Source organism: Aotus nancymaae, unplaced genomic scaffold (genome assembly GCF_030222135.1).
Source record: "Aotus nancymaae isolate 86718 unplaced genomic scaffold, 86718_ANA_hifiasm-v0.15.2.pri h1tg000010l, whole genome shotgun sequence".
NCBI classification, from domain to species: domain Eukaryota; kingdom Metazoa; phylum Chordata; class Mammalia; order Primates; family Aotidae; genus Aotus; species Aotus nancymaae.
This window is the reverse complement of record NW_026988421.1, coordinates 36,206,051-36,221,006: the sequence shown is the minus strand read 5'-3', so window position 1 is coordinate 36,221,006 and position 14,956 is coordinate 36,206,051. Positions and strand designations below refer to the sequence as shown.

Sequence of the window (14,956 nt, the reverse complement as noted above, 5' to 3'; positions counted from 1 at the left end):
AGTAACTGTTTACAAAACAAACAAAAAAGGCAAGTTACAGGACACTAAACAGCATGATTCTATTTGCATAAAAGACAGCAGGCAGGCCGGACACAATGGCTCATGCCTGTAATCCCAGCACCTTGGGAGGCCAAGGCAGGTGGATTACCTGAGGTCAGGAGTTCAAAACCAGCCTGGCCAACATGGGAAAACCCTGTCTCTACTAAAAATACAAAAATTACCCAGTTATGGTGGCACATGCCTGTAGTCCCAGCTACTTGGGAGGCTGAGGCAGGAGATCACTTAAACCCAGGAGGTGGAGTTGCAGTTAGCTCAGATTATGCCACTGCAATCCAGCTTGGGCAAGAGAGCGAGACTCTTTCTCTTAAAAAAAAAATTTTTTAAAGGCCAGGTGTTGTGGCTCACCCCTGTAATCCCAGAACTTCAGGAGGCTGAGACAGGTGGATCACGAGGTCAGGAATTTGAGACCAGCCTGGCCAATGTAGTGAAACCCCATCTCTACTACAGATTAAAATTAGCTGGGCATGGTGGTACATGCCTGTAATCCCAGCTACTCGGGAGGCTGAGGCAGGAGAACCGCTTGAACCTGGGAGCGGAAGTTGCAGTGAGCCGAGATCACACCATTGCACTCCAGCCCGGGCAACGGGTCAAGACTCCGTATCAAAAAAAAAAGAAAAAAGATGGCAGATGACAGGCAGACAGACCTACATACATATACAGAAGAGGAAGCTTGCAATTTTAAATTTTACATTCTTTTGATGCATTTAAATTTTGTAAACGAGCATTTATTATTTTTTAAACTTTTTTAAATAAAGGAATTGGTCATTAAAAAAGCAAATAGCTGGGTTGGGTGTGGTGGCTCACACCTGTAACTCTAGCACTTTGTGAGGTCAAGGCTGGAGGATCACTCAGGATCAGCCTGGGCAATATGGTGAGACCTCGTCTCTATTTAAAAACAAAAAACAAAAACAGCAGGTCCTACACGATGTAGGAACAATCCCTTCTCTGACCAGCCTCTCTTTGAACCACAAGGAACATACTGCCATATAAGGAAATGCACAGCATTGCCAAATAGCTCCAGTTATTAGAAAGTAGTTTCTTATGATGAACAGAACTTTCCTTTTCTGTAACTTTTAGCCATCAGTCCTATTTCCAACTCTATTCCTAAAGCTATACTGCCCAACAATGGTAGCCACTAGCCACGTGTGGCTATTAGGCACTTCAAATGTAGCTAATCCAAATTAAGATGTAAGTGTGAAATATAACAACAGTATTCGAAGAGATGTTATTAAAAAAACACCAAACATCTAATTAATGTTTAATACTGTGTTAAAATTCTTTAGATAAATCCGGTAAAATATATAAGAATTAATTTTAGCTGTTTCTTTACCTTTTTAACGTGGCTAACAGAAAATTTTAAATTACAGATGTAAGTTCACATTGTATTTTTACCTAACAGTAATGTACCATAGGATACCACCTCAAAAAATTGTGGAGTGCTATCATAACAACCATAACCCTTACTCTAGCTCATATTCTGACAAGGCCATTAGTGTTGAGTGAATACACAAAAAGATCTATCTTAGCAGAAACAGATTACATGGAAACAGAGAAATGATGTACAGCCAGGTTAAAATAGACTTAAGAGTCATTTGCATGATACACTCAAACTATGATGATGGGCAATTGACTACCCAGTGCAAAAGTGTCAAGAATTGAGAGACTTAATCTTAGGCACACCTAGAAGTTAGCAGGCAGAAGGAAGGAGTTGGTAAAGGAGATTTTAAAAATAAAAGGTTTGAAAACCAAAAAAGCCCACTGTTATGAACAGCCTGGTGAAAACAGAAAAAGAATGAGAACTGAGGAAAATGGGCCATCATTAGTGAAACCTATAAAATCCTTTGGTCTTTCCCATTTAGAAAGAATCTAAAAGGTTTCAACCTACATAGCCCTTACTTGGCAAGACCTTCTAGAACTGCTGGCAGGAGAGGTGACCTCTGGGCCTTCTTCAATATTCTGAAGTAGGTCACAAACACAATATTCAGAGTCTCTGTGTGCTGGCAGAGAAGACAGACAAAATGACTTTAGGATAACCTGGTGTGCCTTCTCCTGAGTGAACATAACTATGACTTCAATGGCTTAAACTTCTTTTTCCCTACCCATCCCTCCCCACAATGCAATCTTTGGAATTTTTAACAAAACAGGATGTATAAGGATATACATCCTGTGATTTCATAAAACTAGCACTGATCACATTATAGTTTCCTGCACATCACAAAAGTCACACATCTAAGCCTCATGAAAGAAACCAAAATTATACAGCTACAAGCTAACACAATAAATTTCTAGTTTAAATAATGCATTTTCAAAGCATAACAGAATGTGCAACTGCCTACCAGTTTAAGTTTTTTCTCAGTACTCTCTGAAGCTTCTGCCTCTAGAAGCTCTCGCTCTAGTTTCTCTTCTGCTTTCTTCCACTGAAAATAGATTGAAAAACAAAAAAAACCCAAGAGCATGTACCACAGAGTGAAAAAAGCAGAGGCAGAATATGTAACTGTCATAAAACACATACAGTAATACCACATATTGTCTATAAATGCAAATATAAACAAAAGGAGAGAATCATGAACAGGAAGTATATACAAACCAAATTAAAGATGGTGTCTCCTGGGAGGAAGGCAGAAGAATGAGATTGGAGAGAGAAACAAAGGAAATTCCTACTCTTTCACCTGTGGTTTCCTTCTTTTCCAGAAAAAAAATTAAGGTAAATCTATTAATATTTGCTCATTCTGAGTGGTGGATATCTGAGATATGCTATCATTTTCTATAATTTCAATTAAAGTTTTTCAAAAAAGAAAAAAAAGAAAGGAAAGAACATGTTGAGCCCAAAAATAATGCCTAGGGTTAAATCACCTATAACACGGGAGCCAGTCACCAAGAATATTTCCCCAACACATTTACATACAATGCATAAAACCAGATACTATAAAGAAATTCAATAAAAGTTCATTTTTCTTCTACTTCCTAATGCTGTACAACCAGTAAACAACAATTTCTTTTTACAGTTTTTTTGAGATGGGATCACTCTGTTACCCAGGCTGGAGCGCAGTGTTACGATGTCAGCTCACTGCAATCTTCACCTCCCGGGTTCAAACAAGTCTCCCACCTCAGCCTCCTGAGTAGCTGGGATTATAGGCACCCACCACCACGCTGGGCCAATTTTTCTATTTTTAGTAGAGACAGCGTTTCACCATGTTGGTCAGGCTGGTCTCGAACTCCTGACCTCGTGATCTGCCCGCCTCAATCTCCAAAAGTACTGGGATTACAGGCGTGAGCCATAGTGCCCAGCATAAACGACAATTGCTAAGCTGCCTGAGGCAGAGGAAACTGAGAAATAGTTTCCTTCTCTCATGAGAACTTGTTAAAGAGCTGCCATGTTCTTACTGGTCTTTGTTTCTCCACCACATCTATATACATGCTATTCCTAACAGAGCTATCCAATCAGCATTAGGACAATATGATATAAATAGTTAAAATATTTATCTTCTTTTGTTCACAGCTATTAAGTCTATTTTGACACTTCCATCAAGTTTTCAAAATGAGACCCATTCAAAGATGAATATCCCCAGAAATTACTTTTGTTTTTACAAACAACTTGATAACTCTAATATAAACTGTTCAGAAATGTTCTGAGATGTGATGATAACAGTTAATAGTGATGATGGTGGCGGTAGTAACAACTAATGTTTATAAAGCCTGCCAAGTGTTTTATATACAGCATCTCCTTGCACAATTAACCTGTAAGGTAGGTACTATTATTTGCCCCATTTCTCAAAAAAAAAAAAATAATGTTTCCAAAGTTTCAGCAAATAAACGAGAGGCTGAAATTTCAACCCAGGTTTAAAACATAAACCAATAAAGAAACAAGATTCAATTAACATAAACTCACTTTGCTGCCAACTTGACGTGAATGAATCTTTTCTGTTAAGGAAGTAATCTGTGTATCACAATTCTAAATTGATCTAAAAAGCCAAAGGATAAAAGCCAGCATGGCAAAAATATCTTTTCATCTACTGCTCCCCTTGCCAATCATTACCAGTTAAAACTGATACAAGAAAACATTTTTTTGCAGTAACTGGGAAAAGATAAAATTCTCTAAATGATGTATTTCAAAACTTTCATATTTATGATTTAACTATGATTTTTATCTGTGCCTATAATTTTAATCTAAGATCAAATAAACAGAAAATTTAAATGAAACAAAAGGGGAAATAAATCAAACCTTTCTCTGCATTCTTGATAGAGTTTTTCTCTTTTCTTTGAAAGTCATAAATTTTTTTGGTTTATTAATGTCTTCTGTATCTTTTTTCACTTCTACTTCCTTGATTCTTAGGCATAAAAATGTTTTTAACATCTAATATTGAAAAAAAAACACAAATATACAGCTGAATATTTCTATTACCCTCAAACACTTTACGTAGAAAAGTATTTAACAATGTTTTTTCCCTCATTCATGCAAAAAAACTTTCAAAGATCTTTTATAACATTTTACACAAAGTTCTTTTATCTGTATGCTATATTTAGTAACTTGGAGGACAGGAGCAAATATACAAAAAGGACACTACCAAATTCTAGCTAAATATACAAAACTTTCTTTGCAGTTTAGTATGAGGAAGACAGAACACATTATTGGGCATTGGCCAATAGGATGACAAAGAGAAAATAGGCAAGAAAAAGGTTTGGACCAGTATGGGAGAAGAAGATACACAAATTGCTGGGCCCTATTCCCAGAGTTTCTGATTCTGTAGATCTGAGTTGAGCCCCAGAATTTGTATTCTAATTCCCAGCTGATGCTGCTCTGGGGACAAAATTAAAAACTACTGCTTTAAGCCCTTCAGAAATTCAGAAACTAATTTGGAATCCGGTGTGTTGTGCAATACTGCAACCTTTTCATACTCAAACACTTGGAACAAAAGGGGTTTAAAATGCTACACTTCTCTGGATGAAATCACCTTACTGACCCCCTGCAGGCACAGCAGCATTCCTGCAACAAAACCTTGAGAACTACAGGTTTGTACTATTTTGACGTTCCAATATGCACATTTGGAAGAAAGCTGAGTATTTGGAATTATAGATCAAAAAGGAGTAACTGCAGGCATAAAGAGTGAACCTGAAGTCATTCTAGGTATCAGAAAGATCAACTCTGAATATTTTGTAGGTACTGTATGGTGCTCAAAATATCACCTACCAATGAAAAATAACTCTAAATTAAAGGATGTAGTTTTTATTCTAGCATCATGAAAGTTAAAGAGTTTTCCTATGGCTGAGTTTCCTGTTCAAGCGTTATCTGATTGCTCTACAATTCTGAGTAAAGATACTAAATATGTTCTGTTACTTTCATTCAATATTTATAATTCTAGCAATTCAACTGAAACAATCAGTTTTAAAAAATAAAAAGGGATCTGATGCCAAAGAAAAACTGTGAAATCTAGAAATAAAACAGTAGAACAGCTTAACACCCAAAACTACATTACTAAAAACAAATTAAAATATCTAAGACCCCAATGAAGAAAACTATAAAATTTCACTTAGAACATAAAAGAAGTCTTAAATAAATGGTAAGATATGATATTCTTGAATAGAAAAAAAAAATCAATTCTGTAAATATTTTAATCCTTCCAAACTAATCAATACATTGAATCAATTCTAATCAGATTCTCTGTGTGGACTATTTTGAGAGAAGGAAATGAAAAACTGATTCTAAATTGTCTGGAGTAATTTACAGAAATAAAGAAGAATATTTTGAAGAAAAAAGAATAGTCATGTCTTATCAGTTATACCCATTCTGATTAGTATTATTGTACCAGACAACCAAATATACTATAGATATAACACAATAATTAAGCAGCATTTTATATCAGCAGAAAAAAATAGTGATGAAATAACTGGCTGTCAAATTATTTTTAATACATACATAATAATATAAATATTTTAATAGGCATTAGACTACACAAAAATATATATAATTACATATATTAAACACAGACATTAAATCTGTACTCATACCACACACACACACACACACAAAGATGTCAAATGGCTTCAATATTTAAATATAAAAATTAAATTAAAAATCTTAGAATCTATAAATCTGGATTGAGGCTATGTGCATAACAAAAATATAGCCTCTAATATTAGGCTCAATACAAAATTAAAAGGCAGAGTAAAAAAGAGAAAAATCTGCCACCTATGTAAAAAAGAGTTAACATGCTTACTATGTAATGCAAGCTCCACAAACATAGTTTTGTTTCTTTTGCTACTATTTTATTCCCAGGACCTAAAAAAGTGCCTAGCACATAGCAGATATTTATTAAAATGAACAAGTACTAAAAAATTATCACAAGTCGCCGGGCGCGGTGGCTCAAGCCTGTAATCCCAGCACTTTGGGAGGCCGAGGTGGGTGGATTACGAGGTCAAGAGATCGAGACCATCCTGGTCAACATGGTGAAACCCTGTCTCTACTAAAAATACAAAAATGAGCTGGGCATGGCGGCACGTGCCTGTAATCCCAGCTACTCAGGAGGCTGAGGCAGGAGAATTGCCTGAACCCAGGAGGCAGAGGTTGCGGTGAGCTGAGATCACGCCATTGCACTCCAGCCTGGCGAAACTCCGTCTCAAAAAAAAAAAAAAACACAAGTCATTAAGGCAATTGCTTTAAGAGAAAAACTAACAAATAATAAGCATGCAAAAAAAGTCTGTATGTATATACATACATACATACACACACACACACACACACATATATATATATAAGCTTAAATAGTAACATTCTGAGCAGGTAGTGGGGAACTGACACTCAAATCCCTAGCAAGAACACAGTGATAAAATGTTTTTGAAAGACAATTTAAGTTTGTATATGTGGTTACTGTTGGATCCAGCATCTACACTTTAGAAATTTCATTCACAGAATACGCAAACAATATGAAAAAATAATATGGCCAAAATGTTCTCAACAATGACTATGACAGCAAAAATCTAGAAAAAACACAGCTGTTTATCAAGTAGGGGGCTATATATTCACACAACGGAATACTCTGGCAGGCATCAGAAAGACTGGAATAACCCTATATATAAGTTCACCATATAGAAAATGAAAACAGTTCCAGAACAGTTTTCGAAGTATAAGCCATTTTTTATTTTAAAATATAAGCAAGCATTTATGACTATATCTGCAAAGAAAAACATCTAGAAGGATATATATCAAACTGTTAATAGTATCAAACATTTCAGGAGTTAACATGTTAAACACAAGGAGCTTGAATACTTTTTACTTCATACATTACACTTAGAATCAATTCTTCGTAATAACTGAAAATCAACTTTGTAATTTAAAAACAAAATACAAAGCGTAAAAAGAAAGGCTCACCTCTGGCCTAACTTCATAATTTCTGCCCTTCACAAAACCAGAAATCACTTTAATTACACCAAGAGAAGCTTGGCCTAATTTATCTTGTTTAAAGAGTTTCTTTACAGCTTCACAACACATTTCAGATATCTGAAAAATAAAATGTCACACTTAACCAGTGTTTCTCAACCTTGGCACTATTGACATTTTGGGTAAGAGAATTCTTTGTTGTAGGGGGACTGTCTCAGGATGTTTAAAAGCCTCCGTGGACTTTCTCCACTAGATGCCAGTAGTTGGACTCCATCTCCACTAGTCGACACAATCAAAAACGTATGCAGACATTGCCTAATGTTCCCTGGGGGACAAATTTGCTTCCTTCTGTGAACCACTGCACTAATCTTATGTTCAGCTAATTTTCTTCAGAAAGACAGTGTTTAATAAATTGACATTATTTTACCAATAAATAACTTCACAAGAATTTTGTAGGGGAAAAAAAAATCACACAGTGTTTAATTTTCTGCTAAGGAGGACAGCAATAACCATTTAGAGCAACTCACTGATTTTGACACGTCATTCATAAGAGGGACAATCAATACGATGATGTTGTTGTGAAAGTTAAAATGAGGTAGTGCCACCAACAGCTCACACAAGCTCTTCACAGCGACTTCTGCCAGTCCTTTGTATGCCTTTAAGGAAACTACATTACTTTTCTTCAGCTTTCTCTGCTTCCAGTCTAATCAAAAGATAATGTAGTTACTTTACTCACTGGTCAAAAGTTAAACTAATCGGCTTTCTTTTACAATCAATGTACATTTTAAGACACATAAAAACACACACACACACACCCCCTTAAAAAAAGACTTTAAAGTGCTTAGGAAAGATCCAGTATGGAGGCTGCTAATTGCCACATGTAGTCAGCAACTGAGGATTTAAAATATGGCTACTCCAAATTAAGATATGCTGTAAGTATAAAATACACACCAGATTTGAACTTAGTACTAAAAAAAAGAATGTAATACATCTCGCTAATTTTTAAAATTGATTACATGTTGAAATGATAACCTGAATATATACAATATACTATTAATTTCATTGCTTTTTAGTGTGTCTGCATTTTTTTTTAATGACATTAAGTGGCTCCTGGTATAGTTCTATCAGAGAGAGATGATTACACAAAGCTCCCAGGAGCTTTCCCAACAGTTCAGAAATTCAAAAAATAAAAGAAAAGCCCCAGGACTTATCACTGGAAGAACAAATACTAATGGAGTAGAGCTGGAACACCAGAACATAGAAGCAATATCCACACTACCCACCCCCACCCCACTATACTCCACCACCGTTATCCCTTATTAGGCCAGTGGGATTCAGCAGTCCTGTTCCAGCTGATAGCAATGGGTAATCCTTAGTAAATAAGCTGGGTAAATGAGCCAATTAGGCCAAATGAAAGCATCTGGCCTAGGCAACCAACTATCTTCCCATTCCTACCCCTATTTTCTCTATGTCCTTCCTTTTCTGAAGAAAAGTTTTTAAGAGTTTATCATGCTCGTCACACATAACTCAAGAGTAAAGTTATGGGGGGAAAAAAAGAGCTTATCAGCCAAATAACTGACTCAAAGCATGCAAATATCCATTTCTAGTTATCCTTCTATTTATTTATTCATTTCATTTGAGACAGGGTCTCTCTCTATTGCCCACAGTACAGTGCAGCGGCATAATCAAAGCTCACTGGAAGCTCAAACTTCTGGGCTCAAGTGATCCTCTCAGCTCAGATCTCGAATAGCTGGGACTCTATAGGCATAGGTCATCATGCCTGATTAATTTTTTTTTTTTTTTTTTTTTTTTTTGAGAGACAGGAGTCTCACTATATTCCCCAGGCTGGTCTCAAACTCCTGGCTTGGAGCAATCCTCTTGCCTCGGCCTCCAAAAGCATTGGGGTTACAGGTGTGACCCATCACGCCTAGCCTCTAGTTATCCTTCTTTCCTGACTACCTTGCCTTCAAATGAAAACAGCAGAATAAATCCCAACTGTTCATAACAATGAATTTTGTTGAATGCATTGTAGTCAACAAAAATACTGCAACTAAGTAAAGCACTGCAGCAACAATACTAATAGTTGATAAAATATAGTGTGTAGTACATGCTAGGCACCGTTTCAAGCACCTTCTGTCTACAAACGCAGTTACTTCCTACAATACTGGGAGGTAAGTACTGTAATTATTTCCATTTTATAGACAGGAAAAGTGAGACATAGAAAGACTATGTAATCCCAACACTTTGGGAGGCCGAGGCAGGTGGATCACAAGGTCAGGAGTTCGAGACCAGCCTGGCCAATATGGTGAAAACCCATCTCTACTAAAAACACAAAAATTAGCCAGGTGTGGTGGCGTGTGCCTGTAGTCCCAGCTACTCGGGAAGCTGAGGGAGGAAAATTGCTTGAACCTAGGAGGCAGAGGTTGCAGTGAGCCAAGACTGCGCCACTGCACTACAGCCTAGGTGACAGAGTGAGACACCATCTCAAAAAAAAAAAAACTATGTAATTTTCTCATCACATAGGTAGTATGTGGTGGAGCCAGGATTTGAGCCCAGGAAGTCTGACCCTAGATTCTGCTCTTGACTATGCCTGCCTATCACTACACAACACAGAACACTGTACAGAATTCACTTTCATCATCAAGGCTACGTATGTTACATACTTTTAAGATATGTTTAATATACCTTTAACCATTTGTTCCAGATTTTCCAAATAAAATTTGTATTGGCTAACCAGGCCTTCTTCAAATTCTCTTAACTTCTGGGTTTCTTTTCGGATCTGAAAATACCAAAAAGGTCAATCATTTTTTTAAATCAGAATATTAAAACCCAAAAATTAGCATAAAATATGGGTGTCCAGTATACAGCCAGTACTGTTTTAAAAAAAACAAAAAACGCAGCAGTCATTTGGGCCAAGCACGATAGCTCATGCCTGTAATCCCAGCACTTTGGGAGGCCGAGACAGGTGGACCACCTGAGGTCAGGAGTTTGAGACCAGCCCAGCCAACATGGGGAAACCCCATCTCTACTAAAAATACAAAAATTAGCTAGCCAGGGTGGCATGCACCTGTAATTCCAGCTACTCGGGATGCTGAGGCTTGAACCTGGAAGACAAAGTTGCAGTGAGCAGAAATTGTGCCATTGTACTCCAGTCTGGGTGACAGAGCAAAACTCTGCCTCAAAAAAAAAAAAAAGTCTATTTCTCTAAAATTTTTAATTATTTTAGATGTAATTATATCGAGCAATCTAGAATTACCTTAGTAGATTTTTCTGCTTCTGTGAGGGGCCGGATTTTATATGAAGGAGTAATATCTTTAAATAATTCCATCAGAGAAACAATTACCAGCTTTCGAACAGTAACAGCCACATCAGGATCTTGTTCCATCAGCATAGAACGTAATTCTTTCAGTTTTTTAATCTGTTAAAGAAATAGCTTATAAAGCTGGATAAATCATGGCAAAACAATTACCAACAAAAGACAATAGCCCCACATCCGGCAAAATAAGCAGAATTCATATATAATGACTCCAAGTCTAGTCAAGCCACACCAAACTCCAGACACTGCTCACTTTACCAAGAGGTAAGCCACTCAAGTTATAAGATAATTGTGTTAGTCCATTCTTGTGTTGCTAGAAATGTCTGAGACTGGGTAATTTATAAAGAGGTTTATTATGGCTTATAGTTCTGCAGGCTGTAGAGGAAGCATGGTGCCAGCATCCACTCCTAGTGAGACCTCAGGAAACTTACAATCAAGGCAGAAGGCAAACGGGGAGCCAGAATGTCACAGGAAAGATGGGGAAAGTGCTACGCTCTTTTAAACAACCAGCTCTCACATGAACTACCAGAGTGAGAACTCACTCATTACCACAAGGATGGCACCAAGCCATTCATGAGGGGTCCACCTCCATGATCTGAACGCCTCCCACCAGGCCTACCTCCAACATCAGAGGTCACATTTCAACATAAGATTTGGAGGGGACACATACCCAAAGTACATCAGTAATCACATTTTTGTTATATAGTTAGAAAAATATAGACCTCAAAAAATTAGTTTAACTTTGTTATTTAGCTGTTTTGGGAAATTCTTTTTTGCTGGGTTTTCCTGTATATGTGTCCCATTTTTCTAAAAATGCTTTTCAAAATATACTAAAATTTATATACATTAATCAAATATATCAATCATACACATGAATTAATCAGGAATTACATATAATATAGCCACATTAACTTAAGCTTCAAAGATAATTTTTATGATGCAAAAGGTGGTTTCAACTAATGTGATTGCTTTGATAAACTACTATTGCCTACTGGAGCAATTCTTGAGAAGCAAGGCTCTGGCTAGTTAACAATGTTTAATAGCTGGAAGTAGGACAAATATGCCGCCACTTATTTGCTATCCCTAAACTGTGTGAAATGAGCACAGGTTCCTGAGTAGAAGATCTGGGTTCCAATTCAGTGGCTGTTAAAATCTGCAACAAATCACTTGGGTTTATTAAGGCTCAATTTTCCAGCTGTAAAATTAGATCAACAACTCTTATGCCTATGGTTTTGCAATGATTAAATGAGAGAACCCAAATAAGAAATATTCCAAATCTCTCTTCCCTGATTCTGCTCTAGATCTTCCCACTTTATTAGAAAAGGACAAGTACTACTCTAAAGCATTCCCACATGAAATTTGTTTCCATAAATTGTAAGCTATAATATCATTCAATAAACAAATACTTGCTCTAATAGTATGCTGGGGACACCAACATAACAATAATAACAATAAGTATCATTTTATATGACTTCATGTATATTTCATCATATAATCCTCACCACAAAGTTTTGGGAAAAAACACTATTCTCTTTCAGAGATGAGAGTCTTGGATAAATAACTTGCCCAAAGTCTCATAGACAGTACTTATCAGGGCCAAGATTAAATCTAAGATTTCTCAAGTTCATGTGCTATAACTATCACTACTTTCACCACTATACACATGGTACAATAACACTTTAATTTTGGCTCTAGTTCACTTAACATATCTTCAACTTACAATTATTCTTGAAATAACTTCATACACTTCTCTGTAGCATGCTCCTTTCTAAAAACTCCACAGGTAAGTCAAGCAAATTTGCAAGCAGGTTCCTCCTCCCTAATACAACTTTATAGACTTAAACATTTTTAGTTATAACATGTCCAATATTTTCATATATGAAGATGAGGAGAATAAGATTCAGAGAGCTTAAGTAATTTTTCTAGGATTACAAAAGAAATTAAGTTCAGATATACCATTAAGCTAGGATTCTGTCTACTCTCTTACTCTAACCCAGCTACTATGTTTAGTTAATGCTTTTCCTTTTAGTGCATGCTTACAGGTAACGAGAATCTTAACATATTAGGCATTTACACCACGCCTCCTAATTTAAAGAGCCTAAAGAAATTAATACTACCTACATTACTTTCTGGATCTGATAATATGGCAGATGCCAAGGCTGCAATATGCATCTTCTTCTCCTGTAGTTTCTTCTTTCTCTCAATCAAATGTTCTTCTATGGTCAGCTCTCGAATAGGATCTTCAACGATCTCTAAAACAGATTAGATGTTCCCTTACATATTCCTCTACTTACAAGTATCCAAGAATCTTAATAAAATAATTTTCTACAGTAATAATAATGATGATAGCTAAGAATTTTGTATTTATTACTACACATCATCTTCTCAACAATAATACAGATACTATCATTAGACTCATTTTATAGATAAGAAAACAGAGGCAAAGGAAGAGAAAATAACTTGGCTAAGCTCATAAACCAAACTGAAATAGGATTCAAACTCAGGCAGTCTGATTCTAGAGCACATTTTTTTTTTTTTTTAAAACAGGGTCTCACTTAGTCACCTAGGCTGGAGCACATACAGTAGCACTATCACAGCTCAATGCAGCCTCCACCTCCCAGACTCAAATGATCCTCCCACCTCAGCCTCCCCAGTAGCTGAGACCATAGATGTGAGCCAATTTTTGTATTTTTTGTAAAGACAGGGTTTCACCATGTGGTCCAGACTGGTCTCGAACTCCTGGACTCAAGAGATCCTCCTGCCTCAGCCTCCCAAAGTGCTGGGATTACAGGCATGAGCCAGTACAATCAGCCTAGAGCTCATATTCTCAGCTTCTATGTTAATAAGCCCAGAATAATTCATATTATTTAAGAAATAGGATAATCTGATTTAGTTTTTTAAGTACAGAATATTCTCCTTTGTTTTCAACACTATATATTACTTTATACAAACTAATAAATACTACATAGCTTTGGGCTACAGAAAACATGTCCACCTTAGGAAATTCATAGGAAACCAGATCTAATCAACACTAACATAATTTGTAATGGTTTTATGACAGGTCTCTGAAAACAGTTAAACAGTTGACCTGTAATTCGTTTTTGCTATTAATGAGGTCTGCTAAGCGAAAGTAAAATTTAACCATATTGTTCTGTCACAAATTCCAAACTACTATAGTTTCAAACAATAAAATGCATTATCAGAACAACTTTGATTAAACTGTCCTAGATATCAGAAACTGACATTCAATTGTATGAAATATATACAATTATAATTGCACTAAAAACAAACCAAAATGACTTCATACTATAGAATCACTTTTGTAATTTACAGCTAAAAGGTTATTTGTAAGTAGGTCCTTCTCTAACAATTAAAAGGAATTCATAACAGTAATAATTAACAAGACACTTCACATATGCCTAGACATTACAAACATAATTGTGTAAATTTTTCCACAATAAAAAACAAAGAATCTATTAATAATTCCACAAGGTAAAGCCTTCAAATGTGGAAAAAGTTCAAAATGACCTTGAAATGAGCAGTACTCCAAAATGTACCTTCCAGATTTTATCTAAAATTAACTCACATTTACTATTATGCAAAAAAATGTAATTCTTGATTAACAATTTAGTAACTGTAAAGACATATCTTATTACCTTCCTCAAGTTCCCTCGCTTCTTCTTGATCCTCTTCATCTTTGCTACTATCAGTAACTATATGGAAAACATGTGTATTAAAACTGTGATATATACTTCAGTGATAAAACTGTAAAGAAATGCAAGTAAGTGATTACAATAAAACTCAAGGTAGCAATTACTTTTATGGGGAGAGAGCAATTAGTGATTGAGGTGAGCACAAGGAAGGTTTCTGGAAGCTAGCAGTATTTTTTTTCTTGTCTGGATGGTAGTTTTATCAGTAAGTGCTTTGTTATAAACCATATAACTTCACATCTTTCCTGTCTGAACTTTTCTATGTTTTATTTCACATACGAAGAAAGATACATTAGAAAAAGAAAGCTAACCAAGAATAGTTAATATGCTCTAATTTTAGAAACAACAAAATTTAGTGAAAAGAAAATCACCTGAACCTTGTAGTGTCAGTTGTCCTCACTGTACAAATTGGTACCTGAGATAATCATCTATAATTCTGGCCTGAATCATCAAGCTTGCTATAAGACTAATTGAATATTTTGTAGATACAGGTAA

The 14,956-nt window shown here is 35.9% G+C and overlaps 1 protein-coding gene across 4 annotated transcripts in view; it reads right to left on the bottom strand.

Moving 5' to 3' along the window:
• The window catches only part of NOC3L (NOC3 like DNA replication regulator), a 58,039-nt gene that overhangs the window by 37,477 nt on the left and 5,606 nt on the right, over positions 1 to 14,956 (bottom strand). For all 4 annotated transcript variants that reach the window (XR_002478247.2, XR_010341774.1, XR_010341775.1 and 1 more), the window contains exons 5-13: positions 14,408 to 14,464; positions 12,873 to 13,003; positions 10,692 to 10,853; positions 10,121 to 10,214; positions 7,963 to 8,138; positions 7,427 to 7,555; positions 4,283 to 4,414; positions 2,397 to 2,477; positions 1,957 to 2,057 (exon numbers count right to left, since the gene is read on the bottom strand). Coding sequence is in view for 1 of the 4 variants with exons in the window: in XM_012454809.2 (XP_012310232.1) it covers positions 1,957 to 2,057; positions 2,397 to 2,477; positions 4,283 to 4,414; positions 7,427 to 7,555; positions 7,963 to 8,138; positions 10,121 to 10,214; positions 10,692 to 10,853; positions 12,873 to 13,003; positions 14,408 to 14,464 (1,063 nt within the window). In the remaining 3 variants the exon portion in view is untranslated. The remainder of the gene's footprint in view (positions 1 to 1,956; positions 2,058 to 2,396; positions 2,478 to 4,282; positions 4,415 to 7,426; positions 7,556 to 7,962; positions 8,139 to 10,120; positions 10,215 to 10,691; positions 10,854 to 12,872; positions 13,004 to 14,407; positions 14,465 to 14,956) is intronic.